General features: G+C 41.6%; 1 protein-coding gene across 1 annotated transcript in view; it reads right to left on the bottom strand.

Annotated features, from left to right (window-relative positions):
• The window catches only part of SNRNP40 (small nuclear ribonucleoprotein U5 subunit 40), a 33,098-nt gene extending 5,419 nt beyond the window's left edge, over positions 1-27,679 (bottom strand). Inside the window, exons 1-8 of the mRNA XM_025856878.2 lie at positions 27,490-27,679; positions 24,757-24,886; positions 22,748-22,841; positions 21,279-21,444; positions 12,030-12,152; positions 5,220-5,340; positions 2,986-3,068; positions 1,134-1,195 (exon numbers count right to left, since the gene is read on the bottom strand). Coding sequence (XP_025712663.1) covers positions 1,134-1,195; positions 2,986-3,068; positions 5,220-5,340; positions 12,030-12,152; positions 21,279-21,444; positions 22,748-22,841; positions 24,757-24,886; positions 27,490-27,633 — 923 coding nt within the window. The 5' untranslated portion in view covers positions 27,634-27,679. The remainder of the gene's footprint in view (positions 1-1,133; positions 1,196-2,985; positions 3,069-5,219; positions 5,341-12,029; positions 12,153-21,278; positions 21,445-22,747; positions 22,842-24,756; positions 24,887-27,489) is intronic.
• Positions 27,680-27,844: the final 165 nt, after the last annotated feature.

Below are 27,844 nucleotides of genomic sequence, written 5' to 3'. Positions count from 1 at the left end.
AGAGAGCACAAGCAGGGGGAGCGGCAGGCAGAGCAGATAGACGGGAGAAACAGGCTCTCTGCCAGGCAAGGAGCCCGATGTGGGACTCGATCCCAGAACCCTGGGATCTCCTGGGATCATGACCCGAGGCGAAGGTAGACGCTTAACCAACTGAGCCACCCAGGCATCCCAGGCTGAACCAGTTTAAACTGACAGCTAGGAAAGTCTCATAGTCTCTGAATTCAGCCCGGGGTTGGAAAATACCTAGCTCACATGCTGACACAACCGGCATCTAGCAATCATGGCACTTTCCCTATTGTACCTGCACCCTGCCCCTAATCATCCTCAACACGGGCAGCCATTACCAACAGCTGAGTTGATATGTAGGCTAAGATTTGAGTGCTGTCCTTGAGTTAGGAATTCATTCATGTAATATTCACTAAGTGCTTAGAATAGGTCAAATACCGCTCTGGGTTCCAGATGACTAAGACTCATTCCCTGACCTCTGGGAGCAAGTAATTTAGTGATGGTGCCCCACTCTGTTTGTTTTAGTGTTAGATGTAATGAATGCTGATAAAGGTTCGATGTGGAAGGTGTGACGACAGTGCAGAGTAGAGAGTGATTAGTGCTACCCCAAAGGAAAAGGAGAGACAGGGCCAGGGCAAGTTTATAGACAGAACACAGAGGTGATTTCTAGAGAGTTAAAGAAATCTAGAGAATGGAGGAGAGGGGACAGGAGAGAGAAGCCTGGAGGCACAGGGGTGTTAGGACACGGAAAGTTCCATGTAAGTGAAGCACTGTGGCAATGGTGGGGGAGGTGAGTACAACACGTATTTGAATGAACTGAAGCATAGAAGAATCTGATGAGGGAAACTGGAGCCAGATAAGGAGCCTAGATTTACTTTGATGGCAAAGGGAATCCAACAGAAGTAAAGAAAGTGTTTACCCTCTAGGTCAAAAATGAATCCACAGAGTGGAAATGATGTGCTTGTCTGATGGGATCTTCAGGCCCCTCACAATGCACACAGCTTCCTCTCTGAGGACAGCTATAACTCTATGTCTGCTCCAGCTTGGTATCTGCACTTAATGGATTACACACGACAAGGTACCTGGAGAGATTCATCATTCTTCACCTCACACCCAGTAATCCTTACCTGTCAGCTGAACCAGCTGCTATCTTGCTTCCATCAGGTGACCAAGAGCATCTCAGAAGATTCTATAAAGATGAATAAACAGGAATTCAATGAATACAGTAATGTACCAAACCCCTCTTTATTAGACTATAAAATCACTGAAAGACTTTAAATTTCTTTCTTTTTTTCTTTTTTGAGGGGAGGAGACGGGAAGAGGGAGAGAGAGCATCTTAAGCAGGCTCCACACCTAGTGCAGGGCCCAATGTGGGGCTTGATACCACAACCCTGAGATCATCACCTGAGTCGAAATCAAGAGTCGGACGCTTAACCCACTGAACCACCCAGGCGCCCTGAGACTTTAAATTGCAATTACCTTATAATCTGTGGCCTAAGACTGCATACTTTATTTCATATAACATACAAACCAACTGTAGAAAATGCTTAATTTACAGTAAATTAAGAGTGGACCTGGCAACAAAATTTTATTCTGCCTACAAATAGAGCTTCCCTTTGCTCCATTTTGATCCTCATTAATTTTATCTTGAAGGAAAATAAAAAACCAAATTCAACAAAAAATAAGATTTGATTTATTAAAAAAAATTTTTTTAGATTTTATTTATTTATTTGGGAGAGAGAGTGAGAGCAAGAGAGAACAAGTGGGGGGAGGGTCAGAGAAAGAAGCAGGAGTCTGATGTGGGGCTCAATCCCAGGACCCTGGGATCATGACCTGAGCCAAAGGCAGATGCTTAACTGACTGAGCTACCCAGGCACCCTAAGATTTGATTTATAAAGTGAAACTGAATCAAATAGATTCTCAAAAGAAAAACATATGTCTCTATTAACAAATTATCTGGAGGGGGGCGCCTGGGTGGCTCAGTTGGTTAAGCGACTGCCTTCGGCTCAGGTCATGATCCTGGAGTCCCGGGATCGAGTCCCGCATCGGGCTCCCTGCTCAGCGGGGAGTCTGCTTCTCCCTCTGACCCTCCTCCCTCTCGTGCTCTCTATCTCTCATTCTCTCTCTCTCAAATAAATAAATAAAATCTTTAAAAAAAAAAAAAATTATCTGGAGGAAAAGCTGCTATCAAGAGCTGACCTAGGACGGGGGCACCTGGGTGGCTTAGTCATTAAGTGTCTGCCTTCGGCTCAGGTCATGATCCCAGGGTCCTGGGATTGAGCCCCACATCGGGCTCCCTGCTCCACGGGAGGCCTGCTTCTCCTTCTCCCACTCCCCCTGCTTGTGTTCCTGCTCTCGCTCTCTGTCAAATAAATAAATAAAATATTAAAAAAAAAATAAAAAAGAGCTGACCTAGGACGTGAGTACAGAAAAAATTTCTCTTAAACTTCGGGCCATGGTCCTTACTGAGGAGAGGGATGTAGTCTTAGGGCCCTAAGAGCTGGTCACTGGGAAGGTGAGGGAAGCCACCTGGGTAATAGCCAGGAAGTCTGGGTTCCATACGGAACACTGAGCTGAGGGTCAAAGTTTCCAAGGAACTAAAAGGATAAGACTATCTTGTTGAAGTCAGAAATCTTAAGTTAATCTTAAAATCTTAAAAAAAAGGGGGTCCCATCACTACCTACCTATGTGACTGCCTTCCTCCCTATGCTTCTATTAGTTTTATTTCTGGCAAGAACAGTTTTGATGAAGAACAGTGTTAACTGGAATGCAACCCCTTCTTAGTAGAGCTACTGCCCTCTATCCTTAGCACCAATCCCCTTTCCCCCCTGAATTGAGATATAATTGACATAGAACATTGTTTTAGTTTTAGGTGTACAACATAATGATTTGATGTATGTAAATATTGGTTTTAGCACCATCTTAAATGTATTTTTGACTCAAATGGACAGTAAAGTTCTTTTGCCATGCAGAACTCACCTTCTCAAAGTTGTGCACATTTCCTTGAAATATCTTCACACACCTCTCTTTAGGAGCAAATGGCCGGACATCCCAGACCCGCACTGCAAACAGAGCAAAACAGTTATGGGGCAGAGGCCTCCTTAGAACCCAGCTGGAATCAGTATCGTGTCAATGACAGATGCTGTTTCCTGGGTGAAGGAAAGCCAACATGGTATATTGTAAGGTACATGGTGAGGCTCATTTTTTTTTTCTAACAGACATAAAATGCATTCAAATTCCATTAACAGCGTCTAAGGGCAAAGTGGAAAGCAGAGAGGGCAGGAAGGGGAAATGCCAAACACATTGCTGGGGGTCTGCAACAGAAAGTAGCTGGGTGTGACATTAATTTCAACAAAACATTGGCAAATGATTCCTTTGCCAACACAAAAAAGCCATATTTAACAAAGCTTTGATATGACAATCTAAATACCACTGACTACTGTGACAATCAATCTATAAAAACCAAACTCAGGACTAATTTTGCTCATAGGGACACGTGACAATCTGAACTTGAGCAAGGTCAAATATATTGAGAGTATTATACTAATAATTAGAAAAAGTGAACTCTGATTCTCATTCTAGCTCTGTTATAGATACGGGTGGTATCAGGTAAAAATTGAAGTGGTGATTTGGTCTCCTCTGTAAAACGAGAATACCACTTATTCTTTTTCTTTTTAAAATAGTACTTTAAGGATCGAATAAGACAATACATGTGACAGGGCTTTAAAAGAGTAGAGGCAATAGACAAAAATAAGAATTTTGTCATTTTATTATATAGCCATAACAAAAAATTCTTTTTATTTTAATAACCATTTAGGGAACCTCATCTTTTCTTACTGTGAGCAATGCTAGAATTAGTCAATGGTAAATACATCAAAATCAGGATATAAACACGCATGATAAACAGTAGCTACAGCTGTTGTTAACAAATGCTGTATCGATACTGGAATTCAAGTGATGTCATTTTAACTGAGTGTAGGAAACGTAACAATCCTAGGATTCAGACAGGCATAGGAAGTGAAGGTAGGTGTGAAAGTCTGCTATTGAGCTGAGAATACTGTCAGAAAGTAAGGGTGTTCATTCATTCAAGAACTACTTATTCAGCACTCCCTGAGTGCTAGGCACTGTTTTCATTACAAAATGTCAGTGAAAGCATTTCAGTTTCTGACAAGCCTATGAACTTGTACACCAGAGGGGGGCCATCTCTAAGCTCTCTCAATAGTAAGCATATAATCCACCTTCCTTTTTTGCTATAGTAAACCCATCCTCCCATGTGGCAACTCAAAAACAAGCAGAGAAGAGTCTGTTTGTGTGAATGCAGAATCTCGCAATGTTTTACTGGGCACACTTCCCATCCCACCAGTGTTTTGGAGTGGGGAGGGAGGACACACTGGCAGAAAGAGTGCAACTCTACCAACAGCTCACTGGTCATTCAAGTTTGGTTCTCTCTACAATGCTCGAGAACTGCTTTGGCTGGATCTCAACAAACTAATAATCACCAAGAGTTTCTCGTATGCTGAATGGCTCCATAGCATACCAGAGCTGAAACAGGTCTTAAAAGCTATATGCAAAGTTGCCCGGGGATTAGATGGCAGATCTGAGACTAGAATCCTGGCTTCTTCTTTTTTTTTTTTTTTTTAAGATTTATTTATTTGAGAGAGCGAGTACATGAGAGGGGGGAGGGTCAGAGGGAGAAGCAGGCTCCCTGCTCAGCAAGGAGCCTGATGTGGGACTCGATCCTGGGACTCCGGGATCATGACCTGAGCCGAAGGCAGTCGCTTAACCAACTGAGCCACCCAGGCACCCCTAGAATCCTGGCTTCTTGACCATATCTTCTAAAGCTTTTCCTTTTTTTTTTTTTTAAAGATTTTATTTGTTTGACAGAGACACAGCGAGACAGGGATCACAAGCAGGGGGAGAGGGAGAAGCAGGCTTCCTGCTGAGCAGGGAGCCTGATGTGGGGCTCGATCCCAGGACCCTGGGACCATGACCTGAGCCGAAGGCAGATGCTTAACGACAGCCACCCAGGCGCCCCTAAAGCTTTTTCCATTACAATGTGTTCTCCCAATTGCCCTGGCAGAAACATGCGAACTACCCTTGACTCTTTCCTTATATCCACATTTATCCCAGTACACATTTCTAGCACCCAATGCCCACTCTCCTTGAGGTCCACAGTGTCTGCGCCCTTGGAGAACTTTCCTTTCCATAGTTACCTGTATTGTCCATTGCATTGGACAAGAGATAAGAGCCTTCAGAACTTAAACTCAGGCCAGTCACTGAATCTGCATGGCCTCTCATGGTGTAGGTTAGCTTGTTTTGGCGCAAGTCCCAGACCTACAAAAACAAAAAGGTGCTCCCAGAAATCAAATTGAGAATAGCAAAGAAACATAGTTACTGAAGAGTCAACTGCCTGGAGAAACTGGTATCCCTTCTCAATCTGGCTGTGGGCCCAGTATTTAGCACAAAATAGAGGATTTCTGTCAAGAGGAAAAGAACTCTTCTCTTTTTAAAAATTTTTTTTTTTTTAGAGAGAGAGCATGAGCAGGGATGGGGGTAGGGGCAGGGGGAGAGGGAAAGAGAGAATCTTTTTTTTTTTTTAAAGATTTTATTTATTTTTGAGAGAGCAAGCACAAGCAGGAGGCACGGCAGGCAGAGGGGAGAGGGAGAAGCAGGCTCCCTGCTGAGCAGGGAGCCCGAAACAGGACTCTATCATCCCAGGACCCTGGGTTCATGACCTGAGCCAAAGGCAGATGCTCAACCAACTGAGCCACCCAGGCACCCTGGAAAGAGACTCTTAAGCAAACTCCATACCCAGTACGGAGCTGGAGCCTGATGTGGGGCTCAATCTCATGACCCTGAGATCACGATCTGAGCCAAAATCAAGAGTCGGACGCTTAACTGAGCCACCCAGGCACTCCTCTTGTCTTTCTAAAAAGGGAATCAAACTTACTATGTCTGACTAAAGGGCTATAAACTTATATAACTTAAAACTTACATAGTTTATATATAACTACATATAAATTACATATAATAAATGTATTTATTATATAACAAATTTTTAATATAATAAAGTTTAATAAAAATTAAGAATTTGCAAGGGTTATTCTTAAATCATAACAAAATGTATTAGGAATTAAAAAACTAAGTAGCATTTCAAATGCTTAAACTATGATTCTCAGCAATTATAAGTAAACTATTAGAACTACAGAAAAACAAGTGAACACATCATTTGAAAAGGGCATTATAAGGAGCACCTGGGTGGCTCAGTCGTTAAGCATCTGCCTTCAGCTCAGGTCATGATCCCAGAGTCCTGGGATCAAGCCCGGCATCGGGCTCCCTGCTCGGCGGGAAGCCTGCTTCTCCCTCTCCCACTCCCCCTATTTGTGTTCCCTCTCTCACTGTGTCTCTCTGTCAAATAAATAAATAAAATCTAAAAAAAAAAAGGCATTATGATTACATGGAAATATATATAAGAAGGTAATACACAGAAATACAACTGCTTAAAATTTTTCATTTAATATCGTTATATGTACACATACACACACACACTATGGAAAAGCATATTTATTAAAAAGAAAGATAAATTATAGATTCATTGTCATCAGGGTGGGAAAGGTAAAAAAAACAGTTTGGCTAAAAATAACCCTATGTCAAAACAGGGAAAATAAATGGTTCATTAAGTTATGGCCCATAAACATACTGCAACACTATGGGATCTCATGCTAGAGATAGTAGAGCACGGGCACCTGGGTGGCTCAGTCAAGCGTCCGCCTTTGGCTCAGGTCATGAACCAAGGGTCCTGGGATGGAGTCCTGCTTTGGGCTCCCAGCTTGGCAGGGAGCCTGCTTCTCCCTCCCCCCTCTGCCTACCGCAACCTCTGCTTGTGCTCGCTCTCTCTCTCAAAAATAAATAAAATCTTAAAAAAAAAAAAAGATAGTAGAGCAGAGCAGAAAGAGTGAGGATTTAGGGTCAGACTGACCAAGTCCTAAGAGTTATTGGGCCACTAACCCTCTCTAAGCCTGCTTCTAGTCTGTAAGATGGGGATAACAATATTTACTTCCTATGGCTGTTGGGAAGATTAGAAATAGAATGCTTAGCAGATGCCTGGTACACAGCAGGACCTCAATAATTGGTAGCTATTATTAAGCAACTCCTAAAAATAACTCTGAAGACCAAATGTAAAAATGTTCCAGTAATAAGCTATTAAGCTAACAGGAAAATGCAAAACAGTATTTATATTTACATAGACTGCAACAATGTAAAAAAAAAAAAAATAAAGCCAAAAGGAATGGTCTGGAATGTCATATGGAAAAAGAACAGAATTTTGTTAAGGTCATTGGTGTAATACAGATTTTCCTCCAAATTTGATTTAATACTGCCATGTAGTTTTTCTAAGTGAGTATTTTTTTGCTGCCTGTTTAAGTAAGGCACTTCTCTTATCTAGAAATGAGTTTGGTGTTGTATGTCAAAGCAATACATAAGACAGACAACTCCACTTTCCCCATCAATAACTCACTCATGTGTGGAAACCAACACACTTTATGTACAATCATTTTTGAGTCAGGATGTTTGCTGCCTCAATAATCAGGAAAGCTTGAAATGGCTGACATTTTTTTTCAAGCTATTGTTCCTCCTCTTCAGAGAGGACATTGTTGAAGTCTTTAGCTTTTTTAGGAGAGAATGCAATGTGCCATCCCTTATAGCACTTGGGCACCATTTCCAGACCTTCTTTCTTGAGGCCTACACACATTGTTTGTGCACAGTCAATGTGTATCTGAGATTTGCGGCAGAAGAACTAATTTAAGCAAGATATTTTGCAAGTGCCCAAATCAGTTTTCAGTGAATGTTTGGGCATCTGGTTAGTGGGCATCAACACTATGAGTTTTCATGCTAGAAACAGTATAGCAGAGGAGAAAGTTTTCCCAAGTTTTTGGAGTACTGTGTACATTCTAAAAAAAAAAAAAAAAAAAAATTTCCAGGGTGCCTGGGTGGCTCAGTAGGTTGAACGTCTGCCTTTGGTTCAGATCATGATCTCAGGGTCCTGGGATCGAGCCCTGCATAGGGCTCTCTGCTCAGCAGGGAGTCTGCTTTTCCCTCTCACTCTGCTCTCGCTCCCTCCCTCTCAAATAAATAAATAAAATCTTTAAAATTAAAAAAAAAATTCCCGAAAACAAAGCACTGGCAAAAAAATTTAAGTATTTGTTGACAGAACAGATTTTTATTTATTTACTCATTTACTCATTTTTTTTGAGACAGCGAGAGAGTGCACACACGTGTGCACACAGGAGCTTGGGGGAGTGGTGGGGTAGCAGATTCCCCACTGAGCAGGGAGACTGACATGGGGCTCGATCCAAGGACCCTGGGACCATGGCCAGAGATGAAGGCTGACACTTAACTGAGTCACCCAGGCATCCTGCATGTGACTCTTGACTAGGGGTCATGAGTTTGAGCCCTACATTGTATGTAGAGATTACAAATAAATAAATAAACTTAAAAAAAAAAGAAAAAAACAACATATAGGGTAAGTAGGAACCAATTCACCAAATTATACAGAATAACAATCAGGGAACTTCTGAAAGAAATATGAAGGTCATTCATTCATTCATTTTCTAAGTAGGCTCCACACCCAACATGGAGTCCAATGTGGGGCTTGGACTCATGACACTGAGATCAAGACCCGAACTGGGATCAGGAGTCAGATGCTCAACTGACTGAGCCACCCAGGTACCCCTGAAGGACAAACTCTTAGAAAAAAGCTAGTGATATATGTAATTACTATACTTATGGAACTTTATTTACACATTCTCTGTATGAGATAAATTTGGCTTTCAGAACAAAGCTGAGATTAGCTATCTGCAGAAATCACCTACCCTGAGAGGTGTAACATACAGTGTGTGTCTGAGAGGACATGGAAAACCTTCAAATCCTAAAAAGGGATCGGGTACCCCTTAAGGACTACAGCATAATTAAATATATCTGTTTAGAGAAGACCCAGGAACAGTCTAGGATAAAGAACGTGGCATAAGCCCCACAATATGTCATAAGAAGGCCTTCCTAGCACTAGAGTATTCTTTTTTTTTTTAAAGATTATTTATTTATTTATTTGACAGAGAGACAGAGAGAGAGGGAACACAAGCAGGGGGAGTGGGAGAGGGAGAAGCAGGCTTCCGACGGAGCAGGGAGCCCAATGTGGGGCTTGATCCCAGGATCCTGGGATCATGACCTGAGCCGAAGGCAGATGCTCAATGACTGAGTCACCCAGGCGCCCCACAAGAGTATTATTCTTAAGCTAGTCTGTCCCCACAGCAGAGATGAGGGCATCACATTCTCAGACCTTAAATAAAAGAAGCAGTCTCAAAAGGTTACATACTATATGATTCCATTTGTATGATATTCTAGAAAAAGGAACTATATAGAACAAAGAACAGATCAATGGTTAGAATGAGTTAGGAATGGAAAGAGGGTTTGACACAAGTGAACATTACAAAATTTTGGGGGTGATGGAAATTGTTCTATACCTTGTTTGTGGTAGCTACACAAATCTATGCAAGCATAAACATTCATAAAACTGTACACTAAGCAAACTTTATTTTGCCATATGTAAACTTTAATAATTATTTTACTATTTTTTTTTAAAGGGAATTCTTTTTTTTTAACCTCTATGTCCAATGTTGGGGGCTTGAACTCATGACTCCGAGATCAAGAGTCTCATGCTCTACCAACGGAGCCAGCCAGGCATCCCTAATAATATATATATATCTTTTTTTTTAAAAGATTTTATTTATTTATTTGACAGAGAGAGACACAGCCAGAGAGGGAACACAAGCAGGGGGAGTGGGAGGGAGAAGCAGGCTTCCCGCAGAGCAAGGAGCCCGTTGTGGGACTCGATCCCAGGACCCTGGGATCATGACCTGAGCCGAAGGCAGACGTTTAACGACTGAGCCACCCAGGCACCCCCTAGTAATAATTTGAAAAGTATGAAAACTATAATAGCTTAATGACACTAACCTACTGTCATGTGTATAAGATGCCCTCTAGTGATTCAAAAGCTAATGCGCTCCCAAACTTCTCTCTGGGAAACACTGCATTAGCTATTAAGAGATCTAATTAAGTTCCCATGCCCTGATTCAACATTCTCCATACAGTTATAAGGTAGAAAAGGGATGGGAAGTTAAATTTTGGAAATGGTCAATTTTCAAGTATTATGGGACATCCAAGTGGGGGAATGCCGAGAGGCTGGTTGTAGACAGCCTCTAGGTAGACAGGGGTCTAGAGCTGAAGATCTGGGCCAGAAATATAGATTCAGCATAGAGATGTCAAAGTCAGAATTAGATGAGAACTGTCCAGGGAAAAGGTATATATGAGAAGCACCTAGGAAAGACCTTAGGGAATATAATGACATTTAAGGTATGTATAGAGAGAATGGCTCACAGAGGTATCTGAGAACGATATGCCAGAGAGGTAGGAGAGTATGCTGTCACAACTACTAAAAGAAAAGACTAAAAGGATCTACTGAATTTAGGAAAGGGAGGAGGATCCTTGGTGAACTTGAAGAGAAGGGTGTCAATGAAATAATGGAGGCAGAAGCCAGACTGCTGAGGAGTGATCAGGCGACATGGGAGTGGAAGAATGAAATGGGGTGAGGAAATGAAGACAGCGAGTGTACAACAATCATCAGGGGACATTTCTCATAGGTATTAAGAGCAGGACTCTGAAATCCGAGTCTGGATTTTGCTGGGCTTCTCTTAATTCAGTTCCTTCGTCTGTAAAATGGCATTAATAGCATTTATTTCATAGGATGCTGTGAAGCTTAAATGAGTAAGAAAGAGCTCAAAGAACAACGCATGACACTGACAGTAAGTGTCTGATGGTAATGATAACATTATTATGGTCATCACCACAAAAGAAGTCTGGCTGTGAAGAGGAAGATGGACAGGGCAACAAGACCAAGCAGAATGAAAGGAAGATTCCCCCACCCCAATGCCAAGACCTGAGCACGATGGAGTGCTGATGAGAAGACAGCAGAAGAGCAGGTTGAAAACAGAGGATCTGGGAAAACAGATGGCATAAGGGCCCAGACAGGAAAAGGAGTTGAAATCCTTCCACTGAAGGGACTACCTTTAGACAAAAGCAAGGACATTTCATCCATAGTAGCAGCAAAGGAGGCAGGGATGAAAGGGTACACAGTATAATTTTTAGGTAGGGCCAGCAGGAAGCTGAGTATTTATCCACCAGTTATTACTTTAAAGGTAAAACAGAAGGTAAGGTCAAAATCTTTGAAACACTTAAGGAAGCCAATATGTAAAGACAGACACAAATTGTGTAGCCCCAAAACACTTCCCATCCACTGGCATTTGCTATGTCCAGAAACTCTGCTACGTGCTCTAATGCATTAGGTTCATTTAATCCCCACTACAACCCCATGAGGTAGACGTTATTGTATTAAGTCTGTTAAAGAACTTGCTTGCAGTACTAAGAAACCAGAAAATGACAGAACTGGGATTAGAATCCAAGTCAATTAGTCAAAAGCATGAGCTACGCTGTGCTGCTGTGTGGACCGCTGCCAACTCTCACAACACCGCCACCTTCCCTCTCTCTTGGTTGTGGACTCTCCAAAACTTCCTTTCCACAGTCTCAAAGAGAAAGACACACTGAGAGATCAGAGTTGAGAATCACAAGTTGATTCAATGCTAACTCAGCAGGCCAACAGAGTGAGGAAAAAAAAAAAAAGGTTGCAAATGTCTTTAGGCAGGGAATGCACTCTTCAGGTTCACAGACTCCACACATGGGGCCTCACACTTCACATGAACCGTCTGGTCCCTGATGGCATTTATATGAGCCATAATGCAACCCTTGACTTAGAAGTCAATGAGGATAGGACAGAAAGAAAACAAGATTGAAATTACTATCTTCCTTGTAGTTGGTATAAAGTGCAAAGCTATCACAATCTCAGAAGTTTGAAAAGACTACCTCTGCGAGTGGAGACAGGTCAAAGGGAGGTATAACACAAATATTAAACATACCTTGATATCGTTGTCTATTCCACCAGAAATAATCTGATCACTTGTATCATTGAAGGTCACAGCTAACACCTGGTAGGTGTTCTGAAATGTCTGGATGGCTGCTTTCTTCCGGATGTCCCACAGCTGAAGCAGAGGAATAGGAGGGTCTATAGTCAAACATCACTGTAAGTAATTGCATAGTACATCTTGAAGTCTAAGGACTTTGTGCAGGTAAATACATTTTTAACAGGGATCCCGTTCAGAAACTTGTCTGGATATTCTAGTAACATGGTGAGAAGTGACTATAATTTTGCCAACGTATCTGAAAGTTGGGAGAACAAATCACTTTGTTCGTATTTTCAGACTTCTTTGTTAAAATATGAATAATTATAGTTCATCAACATGCCCTTAGAATGGAAATTCTCTACTTGCTTAGTTCACATGCTCTTCCCACAGCAAGGATGTTAGACCAGTGTTTTCAAACTGTAGATCCTAGCTCATTAATGGACCGTGGCTTACATTAAAAAATATACAGAGAGAGGTTACATCAGCAAAAATGGCAGAATAGGGAATGCTAAAAGGTTGTCCCTCTACAAAAGCAGAGAATTATGTGGCAAAAAAACTGGCAGAATCAACTTTATCAGAACTCTAGAAACTAATCAAAACTTTGTAGCAACTAGGCAAATGCTTAATGAGGAAAAAAACCCTCCTGAGTCTTAGTAAGAGAGTCTTGTAGTGTTTTAACTTACTGTCTCCTTCTCCTGCTCAGCAAGAGCTTTGAAGACAATGGCCCATATTCCCAGTATAGGTTCCTAGTATCAGAGGGAGTAAAATGGACCTTATTCTCAAAGAATTGTGGTTGTTTTTAACTGTCTGGAGGCTCCCTGAAGGATGAACCTAAAGGGTTTGATTTTATTTTGCCTAAGCTGGAACTCTGCCAGGGCAGAGGCATTTGTCTAAAACATTTGAAGGCAAATGCATTAGCCTCTGTTGTCTGGGGCCAGGGATGACAGTTGGGGCAAACCGAAGACAAACCAAAAAGCTTGGGAGGAGAGCTGGGGAATGACAATTTGGAGAAAAAGGGCTTTGAAAAGCTGACGTAGTCCTAGGACTCTAGAAGGCCATTTGCATGCCCGTGTCTGGCACACGCTCAGAAAAGACCTGAGAAGGTCCTAAACTCTACTCTCGCTGACCTGCACGGGGTGTGCACAAGCAGGAAATGAAGGCTAACACAAAGCTGTAAACTGCCTGGTAAAGGCAGACCCACCACACACACAAGAGTGAATCTGCAAAGACTGGGGAGAGGTTTTTTTTTTTTTTCCACAAGTGATTAAGAAAATCTGTCAAATCATTAGTGAGCCACCAAGCTAATAAAACAGAGATTTCAGTGGCTACGCATGGCAAATAATACAGACTTTAGAAAATTAGTTCAGAAAATTCACTTAATAGGGGCGCCTGGGTGGCTCAGTTGGTTGTGTGGCTGACTCCTGGTTTCGGCTCAGCACATGGTCTCAGGGTCCTGGGACTGAGCCCCCGTTGGGCTCTGTGCTTAGTGGAGAGTCTGCTTGAGATTCTCTCTCTTCTTCTTTCTCTGCCTCTCCCCTGCTCATGCTCTCTCTAATAATAAATAAATCTTAAAAAAAAAGAAAAAGAAAATTCACTAAACAAACAGCTACACCACCAAAGCAGCAACAAGGGGAGGGTCTATAGTCAAACCCTTGGGGAGAATCTATTTTCCACAGTTACCACATTATAATATTCAAATGTCCAGTTTTCAACAAGAAATAATGATGCATGAAAAGAAGCAAAAAAATATGGCCCATATAGAAGAAAAAAACAGAAGAAAAAAAGAAATTAGTCTTTTCAAAAAATGATGATGGGACACCTGGATAAGCATACCCAAAAAAATGAAGGCAGACCTTTATTTCATACCATATGGAAAAATGTACTCCATGTGGATCAAAGACCTAAATGTAAAAGTTAAAACTATGAAATTCTTAGAAGAAAACTTTCACAGGGGTAAATCTTCATAGCCTTAGATTTGGCAATGAATTACTAGATATGACACCAAAAGCACAAGTGACCAAAGAAAAAATAGATAAACTGATCTTCACAAAAATGAGAAACTTTTGTACGTCAAAGGATAGTATCAAGAAAATGAGATGAGAAGATAACCAACAGTGGGAGAAATACTTGCAAATCACGTACCTGCTAAAGATCTACTATCCAGAATAAAAACCCATAGTTCAACAACAATGTTACGAATAGCCCAATAAATGGGCAAAGGCCCTGATAAAACATTTCTTTTCAGGAGGTATAAGCATGAGGAATGATGCTCAGCATCATAAATCATTTGGGAAATGCAAATCAAAACAATGATTTGAGATTGCTTCACACTCACTAGGATGGTTATAATTACCAAAAAACCCAAAACAAAAAAGGAACCAGAAACTAACGAATGGTGGTGAGGAAAAATTGGAACCCTTGAACATCACTGGTAGGAATATAAAATGATGTGGTTGCTGTGGAAAAACCTGATGTTCCCCAAAAAGTTAAAGTAGAATTACCATCTGATCCAGCAACCCTGCTCCTAGATATATACCCAAGAGAAATGAAACAAAAACTTGTGCACCAATCTTTGTAGCAGTGTTAAAAAGGAATGAAGTATTAACACATACTACAACAAGGATGAAGCCTGAAAACATTAAGCTGAGTGAAAGAAACTGAATACAAAAAGGCCACTTATTATATGACTCTATTTATATGAAATGTCCAGGGGCTGGAAGGTAGGGAAAAAATACTGACTGCTAAATGGGTATGGGGTTTCTTTTTTGCCCTCCTTACCTTTGTCAGTCCCCATCTCCCTACAATGGGCTGCTCCCATCCTTTTCTAATTTTTATGGGGGGGTTCTATGGTATTGGATCATGGTGATGAGCACAAACACTGTAAATGTACTAAAAACCACTGACTTGTACACCTTTTAAAATGGTTAAACTGGTAAAATTTATTAAATTTTATGTTATGTGAATTTTATCCCAATTTAGAAAAAATATAGAAGAAAATGTCCCATATAGAAAAGGTTGGTTCATAAACATAGATGTACTGAGGGGAGTATATTCTGGGTCATAATATAAAATGCGTTGCTTAATGCAAATTGTTATTTAAAAAATGTTTAAAAGTTACTATGTTTAGGCCATCTAGTTTAATCCTAACTTTTATGGATGAACAAACTAAAGCGCAAAGCCAGAACTAACTTGATGAAAAAACACCCAGCAAGTCAACAGCAAAACAATGACTAGAATTTAGTACTGATTCCATTACATTCGTGTTGAATTTACTAAAATGTGTGTTAATTTCTTATAATTACTAAATATATGCTTGTTTTAAAAAGTTAACATTTATTTTCAATGGCTAATTTATTAACAATAGATAAAGATTAGGTACAACTCTAGAACGATATACTCTAAACAATTAGGCTCTATTTAAAAAAACTAAACTTATATAACATGGATCTACATTTAAAAAAAATTTTTTTTAGTTTATTTTTAGTAATCTCTATACCCAACATGGGGCTCAAACTCACAACCCCGAGATCAAGATCTTGCCCAAGATGTGCAAGAGTCCCATGCTCTCACGACTGAGCCAGCCATGTGCCCCTAAAAGATTTTATTTTTAAGTAATCTCTGTACCCAATGTGGGGCTTGAACTTACAACCCCGAGATCAGGAGTTGCATGCTCCACTGACTAAGCCAGTCAGGCACCCCCGAGTCAAATATTTTAGAATATTAGTTCCAGACACCCATCATTTTTAAATTATTTTACTTTGAAATACAAAAAAGTTGGAAGTAAAAGAGAACATTTTTGTTGCCTGAATCATTTGAGAATTGCTGACCTAATGCTCCAACACTCCTAAATACGAGTGTGTTTGTCCTATAAAGATATATATATTAGGAGTGCCTGGGTGGCTCAGTTGCTTAAGCGTCTGCCTCTGGCTCCAGTCATGATCCTGGCGTCATGGGATCAAACCCCGCATTGGGCTCCCCGCTCAGTGGGGAGTCTGCTTCTCCTTTTCCCTCTGCGGCCCACCCCCCACCCTGCTCATGCGCTCTCTCTCTCAAATAAGTAAATAAAATCTTTGGGGCACCTGGGTGGCTCAGTTGGTTAAATGATGGCCTTCGGCTCAGGTCATGGTTCCAGGGTCCTGGGACTGAGTCCCACCCTGGGCTCCCTGCTCAGCGGGAAGCCTGCTTCTCCCTCGCCCTCTGCCCTTCCACCCCACACATGCTCTCTCGCTCTCTCTCTCTCAAAAAATAAACAAAATCTTAAAATAATCCTATATAATCTTAACCAATCAGAATGAAGAAATTAACACCAAGACATTACTACCATCCAATCCTCAGATCTCATTCAAGTTTCACCACTTGTCCCAGTAGGTCTTTTATTGCAAAGAGATTCAGTTCAGAATCATGTGTTAATTTACGAGTCATGTTTCTTTAGTCTCCTTCAGCCTAGAAGAGCATCTCAGACTTTTCTTAACCTTGATGCTTCTCAAAATTACAGAACAGTTATTTTGTAGAATGTCCCTCAGTTTGGGTTTGTCTGATGTTTCCTCATGATTAGAATCAAGTTATGCCTCTTTGGCAGGAATCTCACTGGAGTGATGCTGCATTTTCGTTGTATTTTATTGAGTGGCTCATGATTTTGATTTGTCCCATCATGGATAACGTTGTTTGAGCATTTGATTAAGATGTTCTTTTGATAAGCATTCTTGCACAAGATGTTCCAGGTTCATCTTGTACTTTCCCTGCCCAGTCCTAAAATAAGGAGTCTTGGTTTCTTTAGCAGCAAATGGTGTTTAAAGACCAAGATGTGCACAGGAGATGTGCTCATTGCTATCTGGGTATTGTTCCTAAACCCTCTCAGTGGACAATTGCCAATATATGCACACACAGGCACATGCACATCTGTAAGCATACATTTACATCTATTGTTTTTTCTATACCTACCTGTTTATATGTTGAATGTCATGCATTCACAATGACACTTCCAGTTCAATGCCAACAACACAAGATGCATTTCAGTTCTCTCTCTTGTATTCTCTCTCCTGTATTAGTAACTCCTTTCTCTGCCTCCCGTGATACTTATTATACTTACCTGATCAAGCTTCCTGTACGTAATCATCTTCCACATCCTTTTCTACCCTTCTCCTGCATGGATGTCTTCGTTTCCCTGTTTGAACTGTGATTCCCATTCCCTATGTGGACCCCTTCCTCACCCCATTTGGGTTATCCCTTTGTACGAATGCCCCCTTCACTCTGCTCTGGCTCTAATATCCCTCTCCAGGCTGCCTTTCCTCAGGAATGCTAGCCTCAGACTCCCTACCTAAACTGTTCCCACCCCATGTGGACACTCTCAGCTCAAGCTCTGACACCCATACTTTCTCCCCCATCAATGTGTAGATGACCCTTTTACCCTGCTAGGGCATTGACTCTTCATGTTGGCCTGCTCCCCGCTCCAAATCCCCATACCAGACTACCCACTCTGGTCATATGGATGCCATCCTTACCCTTGTCAGTCCCCATCTCCCTACAATGGACTGCTCCCATCCTGCATGGATGCTCTCCTCACCTCACTTGGGCCCTGATACTCCACTTTGGGCCACGATGGGTTGTGTGTTCGAGCCCCAGGGTGGGTATAGAGATTACTTACTTACTTACATACATACATAACATACATAAATAAATAAATATTAAGAAAAAAAAAAAGACTGGGGTGCCTGGGTGGCTCAGTTGTTAGGCATCTGCCTTCGGCTCGGGTCATCTCAGGGTTCTGGGATCAAGCCCCGCATCGGGCTCTCTGCTCAGCAGGAAGCCTGTTTCTCCCTCTCCCACTCCCCCTGCTTTTGTTCCCTCTCTAGCTGTGTCTCTCTCTGTCAAATAAATAAAATCTTTAAAAAAAAAAGTTAAAAAAAACTTACTATAAAGCTAAAGCAATCAAGACAGTGTGGTATTGGAGAAAGAATACATCAATGGAAGAGAACAGATCCCAGAAATAGACCCCCATAAATACAGTCAACTGATCTTTGACAAAGGAGGAAAGGCAATGGAGCAAATGAGTTTCTTCAACCAATGGCACTGGAACAACTGGACATCCACAGGCAAAAAACATGCATCTAAACACAGACCTTGCACCTTTCACAAAAATTTACTCAAAATGGATCACACACCTAAATGTTAAGTACAACTTCTAGAAGGTAACAGAAGAAAACACAGATGACCTTGGGTATGGCAATGACTTTTTAGATACAACACCAAAGGCACAATCCATGAAAGAAATAAATGACAAACTGGACTTCATTAAAACTAAAAACTTCTGCCTGTGAAAGACAATGTCAAGAGAATGAGAAGATAAACCACAGGACAGGGAGAAAATATTTGTATATCTGATAAGGGCCTATTACCCAAAATGTACAAAGAACTCTTAAAACTCAACGATAAGAAAACAAACAACGTGATTAAAAAATGAGCTAAAGGGGCGCCTGGGTGGCTCAGTCGGTTAAGCGTCTGCCTTCGGCTCGGGTTGTGATCTCAGGGTCCTGGGATCAAGCCCCATGTTGGGCTCCCTGCTCAGTGGCGAGCCTGCTTCTCCCTCTCCCTCTGCCTGCCACTCCCCCTGCTTGTGCTCTCTCCCTCTTCCTCTCTCTGACAAATAAATAAATAAAATCTTAAAAAAAAAAAAATGAGCTAAAGATCTTAAAAGACACCTCAATCACCAAAGAAGATACATAGATGACAAAAAGCATATGAAGAGATGCTTCAGATCATATGTCATCAGGAAAATGTAAATTAAACGAACAGTGAGGTACCACTACATACCTATTAGAGAAGCCAAAATCTGAAGCACTGACACCACCAAATGAGGATGTGCAGTAACAAAGATTCTCATTCATTGTTGGTGGGAATGCAAAATGGTACAGCTACTTTGAAAGACAGATTCGTGGTTTCTTTTTTAAGATTTTATTTTTAACTAATCACTACACCCAATGCGGGGCTCAAACTTACAACCCCAAGGGGTGCCTGGGAGGCTCAGCTGGTTAAGCAGCTGCCTTCAGCTCAGGTCATGATCTCAGGGTCCTGGGATCTAGCCCCACATTGGGCTTTCTGCTCAGCGGGGAGTCTGCTTCTCCCTCCCTCCCTGCTTCACTCTCCTCCCTGCTTATTCTCTGTCTCAAATAAATAAATAAAATCTTTAAAAACAAACAAAAAAATCAAAAAACTTACAACCCCGGGATCAAGAGTTGCATACTCCATCTGAGCCAGCCAGACACCCAGACCGGTGGTTTCTAAAAACTAAATATGCTCGTACCATATGATCTAGCAATCGTGGTCCTCAGTATTTACTCAAAAGAGTTGAAAAACTTAGGTCCACACAAAACTCCCACATGGATGTTTATAGCAACTTTATTCATAATTGCCAACTCTGGGAAGCAACCGAGATGTCCTTTAGTAGTGAATGGATAAATAAACTGTGGTACATCCAGACAATGGAATATTATTTGGCACTAAAAACAAATGAGCTACCAAGCCATGGAAAGACGTGGAAGAATCTTTTTTTTTTTTTCTTAAAGGAGATAGAAGTTTATTGAATACACTGCAAGGTAACTGTGGGCAGGACAGCGGAGGAGAGGCTGTCTGTATGAAATGGAAGAATCTTAAAATGCATATCACTAAGTAAAAGAAACCAATCTTAAAAGGCAAAACTATGGAGACAGTAAAAATATCAGTGGCTGTCAGGGGTGGGAGGGATGAATAGAAGGAGCACAGAGGATTTTTAGGGCAGCAAAAATACTCTGTATGATACCACTGTGATGGATACATGTCATTATATGTTTGTCCCAAACCACAGAATGTATAACACTAACTGTGAACCCTAATATAAACTATGGACTTGGGTGATCATGATGTGTCAATGTAGGTTTATCAATTGTAAAAGAATATACCACTCTGGTGGGGGATCATGGGAGAGGCTGTGCATGAGTGGGGGCAGTGGGTATATGGGAAATCTCTGTATTTTCCCCTCAATTTTGCTGTGAACCTAAAACTGCTCTAAAAAAAAGTCTTAATTTAAAAACAAAAATTCCCATTCTAGACCTACTGAACTAGAATCTGGGTATTTTTTTTTTTTTAAGATTTTATTTATTTGTCAGAGAGACAGAGACAGCATAAGCAGGGGGAGCGGCAGGCAGAGGAAGAAGCAGGCTCCCTGCTGAGCAAGGAGCCTGATGCGGGACCTGATCCCAGGACCTTGGGATCATGACCTGAGCTGAAGGCAGATGCTTGACCGACTGAGACATCCCGAATCTGGTATTATTATTATTATTTTTAAAGATTTTATTTATTTATTTGACACAGAGAGAGACAGTGAGAGAGGGAACACAAGCAGGGGCAGAGGGAGAGGGAGAAGCAGGCTTCCCGCGGAGCTGGGAGCCCAATGTGGGGCTCGATCCCAGGACTCTGGGATCATGACCTGAGCCACAGGCAGACGCTTAATGACTGAGCCACCCAGGCGCCCCAAATCTGGGTATTTTTAACAGGTTCTTCAGGTAGTCTGACATGAAGGTTGGAAATCACTGGACTAAATGACCTTGTTGCTAAACCATATATGATCTTTTCATATAGTGACTATACTTTTACAACAGCTTGATAAGACATGTATATTACTGTCACTGTTCTAAAGACTGAGAAACAGGATCAGAAAAGTGAACTGCCTGAGATCACATAATTATGTAAACAGCTCAGTCAAGAATCCAACTCAGACGGTCCATTTCATTCCAAGTCACAATGGTTCAACATGGTTCTAACATTCTACAAGATACTTAAAAATACTGACTTTATTTAAAAAGACCTCATTTTTGGGGGGCGCCTGGGTGGCCCAGTTGGTTGAGTGTCTGACTCTTGGTTTTGGCTCAGGTCATGATCTCAGGGTTGTGAGACTAAGCCCTGCATTGGGCTTCACATGCAGCATGGAGTCTGCTTGTCCCTCTCCCTCCCAATCTGCTCCCCCCCCAAACCTGCCACTCGCTTGCTCCCTAAAATTAAAAAAAAAAAAAAAAAAAAATCTTAAAAAAAGGTAAAAATAAAAAGACCTCTGTTTTGGGAAATGACTGCTAAAACAAAGTTGTGGAGAGGAGGCTACGCCATAGTGGAAGGCAAAGTAAGTTCACATTATGGAACCTCAGAAACTGCAACATACAGACAGACAACACCCACCTTAACTGTCCCGTCATCGCTGCCAGTGCAGACAAGCTGGGGGCCCCTCCTGGCCGGATAACAGGAATTCACAAAAGAAGTGTGTCCTTTCAGCCTTTTAACCCTCTCGCCTGTTTCACTATCCCACACTGCCACAGTTTTATCTGTGGATGCGGAGAAGAGCATACTACAAGAACAAAAAATAAGTAAGTGAAGATGAACAATAACCATCCATCCTCCCCACTTGCCAAAATGTGCCAAACTCTTTAAGGCCACTGACACGTTGTACTCTTGACAGTCTGACACATGATGCAGGCATGCCTCACCCTACCTACCAAAATCCTACTGGTGCTCTAGACTGGGTTACAAGGTCTACCCCATGAAAATGTAAAAAATGTCCTTCTGTCAGTCCCCATGATATATTCCAACCTAATACAGTAGTTTTCTCAATATCTTCCTCCTTGATAGACAACGCTTTAGACACTTTCCCATCTGGAAATGTTTAATCACTCCCTGCTACAGAGGGAAGATAGACTGTGGCAATTCCTGACCCAGTGACTCAGTAACTTTAACCCTTTCTCTAAAATTCAAAGTTTTTATTTCATCTCTGAAAATGATTTTTTTTTTAAAGTTTTATTAAGTAACCTCTACACCCAACAAGGGGCTTAAACACATGACCCTGAGCTCAAGAATCACATGCTCCTAGGACTGAGCTAGCTGCGCGCCCCTGACAATGATTTCTAAGTTATAATTGTTTTTATAAGGCTATCTTTACTCAAATATTAACAGGAAAAATGTATACAAGGCTACAAGGCTATGTACCAGTTGATTCAGGGATCTTATGATTTTAGAGATCAGACTTATAAAATAATGTTTAGTGAAATACCTACTAGGACTAATTAATTTTGTATAATCACATTTCTATATTACATATAGTTACTGTAATTCATTATGCGATCATTAAAATGTTTATGATAAACGTATGTTATAATAAATGATACATTAGGTGAATGTTAAAGGAAAAAAGCAGCAGAAAAGATCATACGTGAGCCTCTAATGTACATGTAAAACCAAACGGCCTTAAGTAGGAAAAGAACTTGAGAAAAATGTATCAAAATATTAACAGTGATTATCTTTGGAGTGGTAGGAATATGTTGTTTATATGTTTCTGAGTTTCTCAAAATATTTTTATTGCTTGTATAGTAAAAATAGCTGATTTCTGCATATAAAATTACATTTTGTTTTATGTCTTAAAGAAACAAATTTGTCTGGGCTGCTGATGTTAGATGACAGAGATGTATTTGCAAATGCATACATGAAACAAGAAATTGGGTTGACAGTGATAGGATAATAAAGTAGCTGCCCAAAATGCGGTAGTGTTTGACAGCAAAGTCTCCTGAGAGAAAACTTAAGGATGAAATGTGAAAGGATGTCAAGAAAAATTAGTATGAGAAGCAGCTGTCATTCCATTATTCAGCCTACTTACTCACCCGCCATCAGTGTTATAATGCAGCTCCATCACTGCCCCACTGTGTCCCTTCAATGTAGCATAGTTATCACAGTCACCATAGACATTCCACAACACTGTTAGGAAGACAGGGGTTCTGTGATCATTACTACACAAAAGAAAACTCATCATCAGCCATAGAAAAGGTACTTAAAAATTTACCACAACAGTTTTGAGATTACACTCCCTTGGAACACTACTGGCTCTACTGACTGGACCAATTTTCCTGACACTAAAAATAAAAATAGTGCAGTATTTTCATATTTCATAAGGTTGACAAAAATTAGTTAATAGATATAATTTTGGGGGGTGCCTGGGTAGCTCAGTCAGCTAAGCATCTGCCTTTTACTCCGTTCATCATCCTGGGGTCCTGGGATTAAAACCCACGTTGGGTTCCCCGCTCAGTGAGGAGTCTGCTTCTCCCTCTGCCCTTCCCCGTCCGTGCTCTCCCTCTCTCAAATAATAAAATCTTAAAAAAAAAAATACATATAATTTTTTAAATCTCAAGCTTTTTGCTCTAATGTTAAAAAAAGTTGGTACTCACTACTACATGTTGGTTGAGTATAAAGAGACTGCAAAATGACAGCACTTACAGAAAACCCAGGAAGCTGGAACTGACTTGGAAGGTCACACAGCAATGACTTTATACTACATTTACTCATTCCACATGTACCATATACCTATAACATGCCAGGTGCTAGGATAAAATGGGATAAATGAATAGACACAGTTCCTGTCCTCAGGGAACTTGGTCTAGCAAGGAATGAAGTTTAATGAGTGTTATTAAGGAGCACCTCTGTACATAAGGTACATAAACATAGTAATTATTTTTCGGTTGATAAACTTTTTTGTTTGATGAAATAAGCTTATCGATTCAAGGATGTTCTGCAAAGACTGCAAGTCTTCCAGATGCTTGGCCACCGTTAAGCTTAAGGATCACAGAACTAGAACACCTAAATCAAGACAGCAAAGACAGCTATCATCCACCCGGAGGTCCAGACTTATAAGCAAACAGCTAAATGACTCACTTCATTTCACAATGCAACAAACGATGCCAGCATAAAAGGCAGTCATATGCTCTTGATATCTTTTCTCTTGCTTTTTCTCACGACTCTTCTAAAATGATTTTTTTTTTCAATTTATTTCTCAAAAATGGGTATTGCCAACTGGCAGCTGAGAATCGGGATGTAGATCTTTTTTTTTTAAGATTTTATTTTTAAGCAATCTCTACACCCAATGTGGGGCTTGAACTCACGACCCTGAGATCAAGAGTTACGTGCTCCACCAACTAAGCTAGCCAGGAGCCCCTAATTTTTTTAAATCTTTATTTTAAGTAGGCTCCATGCCCAACTCACAGCCCCAAGATCAAGAGTTGCATGCTCTGCTGACTGAGCTAGCCAGGTGCCCTAAAATCTTTTTTTTTTTTTTAAGATTTTATTTCTGAGGAATCTCTACACCCAACATGGGGCTTGAACCCACAACCCCAAGATCAAGAGTTGTATGCTCTACTGACTGAGCCAGCCAGGCACCACTTGGATACAGATCCTAATGATCTACAAGTAGATTATCCAAGTGAGTTGCCACTTTAGGGTCCTCCCCACCCTTCTTTCCCATATGCTAGGATTCTATGAGTGTATCAAGATGAAGGCCTCACATCTTTGGGAAAAGGAAAAGCTATTTCTCTCCTCATTACTTCCATTAACCCAGTATGCCTAGATCTCCTGTCTGGCTACATCAGCTCAAGATTTGTCTCCATGAGGAGGATATTCTCCAAGTACAGTAACTCACTTTCCGACTAGTAACATAATCCCTTCTGTATTTACCACATGGACCTTGAGGTCTATACCCAAGATCATTCAACATTCTTATTATACTCTTTTAGCATGTTAGCTATGTAGCTTGTAATATGACCAATTCAGACTGATACCTTTTGTGGCATTAAAGGTTTTTTAGCAGAGAGCAATTACTCCGACTTCAAAAACTATCTCTTACGTATCAGTCGATCAAATCCTGCAGATGCTAGGGTGGATCCATTGGGGTGAAACTTGCAGCAGTACACTTCCCCTTCATGTCCTGAGAGCAGCATGATTGGGGCTTGAAGGGAGGAACACCTTGGAGGTCCCTAAATAAAAGAAGTACAGGGTAGTCACTACATACAGGCAAAGGAGGATGCAAAAGACATGGGAAACAATAATTGAGTAGATTTCTCCTGATTTAGAGAATGGCAACTCTATTCATATTAACTTATGCCTCTAATTTAATCCCCTCCTGCTGAAGTGTCCGCTGTCTACCCGTTTACTAACTACTCCCTCACTTTCCTCCTGTCCCATATCCAACTTTTTTTTTTTTTAAAGATTTTATTTAACTGAGAGAGAGAGAACATGGGGGGGAGGGTCAGAGGGAGAAGCAGACTCCCTGCTGAGCAGGGAGCCTGATGGAGGACTCGATCCTGGGACTCCAGGATCATGACCTGAGCTGAAGGCAGTTGCTTAACCAACTGAGCCACCCAGGCACCCCCCCATAGCCAACTTTTAATTGCTCAAACATGTTAAGCTCATTTCTGTCTGAGGATCTTTACATTTGTTGTTGCTCCTGATCAGAATCCTCTTCCCTTGATCTTCCCGTGTTTAGCTCCTTCCAAAGTTTCCTCTTCAGAAAGTCTTTCCTTGATCACTCAAACTCAAGCAGCACCACGCCTCCCCTCTGTATTCCATTAATCCTACTGTACTTCATCATAGTACTTACCACTACCTGAAATTACCTTCCTTATGTATTTGTTTACACATTTTGTTCTTTTTCCCCAGTAGAAAAGCAGCCTTGTGAGTGCGGGGACCCTGCTTGTGTCATTCAACAGTTTTCCCAGTCTCTAGCTCATTTAATGAATGACTGAACTGTGCTTCCCAACCACCCTGCAGGGTACATATTACCCAGGAAAGTAGTTTTGATTATGGTCTCAACACTAAGCCTAGGCTTGGACAATTCAATAAAACCCAGGCTGATATTCTTTAAGAGAGAAGGACTGGTACACCATTAATAGTCCCCAAAAGTCTTTAGTAGCTTCCAGTTTACTCATTTAGTTAAAAAAAAATATTACGTGCCAGGCATTGTTCTAGGCACTGGAAAAATAGTCCTGAACAAAATAAACAATGGAGTTTGTGTTCTAGTGGAAAGGAGGAAGAGGAGAGAGGGAGAAAGAAAACAAAACATACAGCAGGTGGTAGGTGCTATAGAGAAAAAAAAGCAATGTGGATTAATGCATATGGGGTACTGCAAATGAAAACAGGGTAGTCAGGAAAGTCCTCACTGAAAAAATGATATCTGAACAAAGACTTGGAGGAGCTGAGTGTGTAAACCATGTGGATATTTTGAAGACGAGCATTCTGGTAGAGTGTAGCAAATGCAAAGGCTTTGAGGCAAGAGCATGGAAGCCAGCGAGGCTGGAGCAGGGTTAGCAATGGAAAATAGGTAGATCTGAGAGATAAAGGGAAAACAAGCAAAAGATTGTAAGGATTTTGGTTTAACTCTGGGTGAAGTGGAAAGCCATAAAAGTTTTCAGCAGAGGGTAACATGATCTGACCTTTAGCAAGATTCTCTGGCCGCTGGATTGAGAAAAGACTGATCACACAAGAGCAGAAACAGGACTACCAGTTAGGACCTCACTATAATAATGCCAGATGAGAAAATAATGGCTTAGACCAGGAGTTGGTGATGGAGGTGGCACAAGGGGTAGCAATTTGGTATATATTTTGAGGACAGTGCCAGCAGAATTTGCTCACCAGCTGGTGTAAAGGTTGAGAGAGGAGACACATATATTTCTTGATCTGAGCCTAACAGCACAGGAAGAGAGATGTGATCATCACCTCCATCTTACAAGAAAAGCAGTTAAGAACATGGATTCACGGTTTTAAAATATCTTTTTATCATTTACCAGGAAGAGTCTACAAACACTACACTAAGAGTTCCTAACTCTTAGGCTGTTACCAAGATTAATGGAGTTTTCATACACAAAGCCCTTAGTACAGGGACTCAATGAACGTTAGCAATTGTTCGGTTGTTGTTAATAACAGTACTAGTGCTGAGAAATAAAGGGGAGAGCAACTTGCCCGAAGTCCCAAAGCGAGCGGGTCTCATTCATTTCCTTCCTCCCCTCATTCATTCATTCATTCTTTCATTCATTCATCCATCCGTTCTACAGACTTTTCTGAATGTTTATTCTATGCGCGACCCCTGTAGAAGATTAAGTATGAAAAAGCCCTGTTACCGGTTTTGAGTTCAAGGTCTTTTTTTAAAATATTTTATTTATTTATTTGAGAGAGAATGAGAGATAGAGAGCACGAGAGGGAAGAGGGTCAGAGGGAGAAGCAGACTCCCCGCCGAGCAGGGAGCCCGATGTGGGACTCGATCCCGGGACTCCAGGATCATGACCTGAGCTGAAGGCAGTCGCTTAACCAACTGAGCCACCCAGGCGCCCGAGTTCAAGGTCTTTAACTTCAATTCTAACGCCACCTCACAGGGTGGTCGAGACGCTGAAAACGGGCGTTCAACCGGGGAACGAATGGGGCATCCGCGGGGGTGTCGACCGCTTTCACAATATTTCCCTACTTTAACTGCAGGTAGCTATTCGCGCTCCCCCCCCCCCCCCCCCCCCCTGTGGGATCACCGGGTGCTAGGCTCTCAGAGAGGAAGATGAGCTGAGGGCCGAAAGCCGCCTGCTACTTCACTTACCGCTTGCAGCAAAGCACCCGGCGCCGTCTGCTGCTGCCCAGCTCCGGGGCCCGACCCCGCCGCTCCCAACAGCAACTCATGCCGCTGCCGCTTTACTGGGACCAGTGGCAACTCCGGGCCTTTGCGCTTTTGCTGCTCTATCATGGCGGCAACCGCTCTCCTCAGCGCCGCCACTGACCGCGCCGACACCCTCAGGCAGCGCGCGATTGGTTCCAAATTAGTTCTTCCCCTAGAACTTCCGGCTTGGAGAAACCAATCGTCTTCCAGTAGTCCCCTCTGAACCGCCCCCCTGACTGCTCTTCTTTTATTGGTCAGCTCTTTTAGCGTCACGAGAGTACTGGGCCAGGATTGGTGG

This window comes from Callorhinus ursinus, unplaced genomic scaffold (assembly GCF_003265705.2).
Source record: "Callorhinus ursinus isolate GAN/ISIS: 27379988/994484 unplaced genomic scaffold, GSC_fseal_2.0 scaffold18, whole genome shotgun sequence".
Lineage (NCBI taxonomy): Eukaryota > Metazoa > Chordata > Mammalia > Carnivora > Otariidae > Callorhinus > Callorhinus ursinus.
The sequence above is the reverse complement of the archived record's forward strand: the minus strand, read 5'-3'. Positions and strand labels throughout refer to the sequence as shown.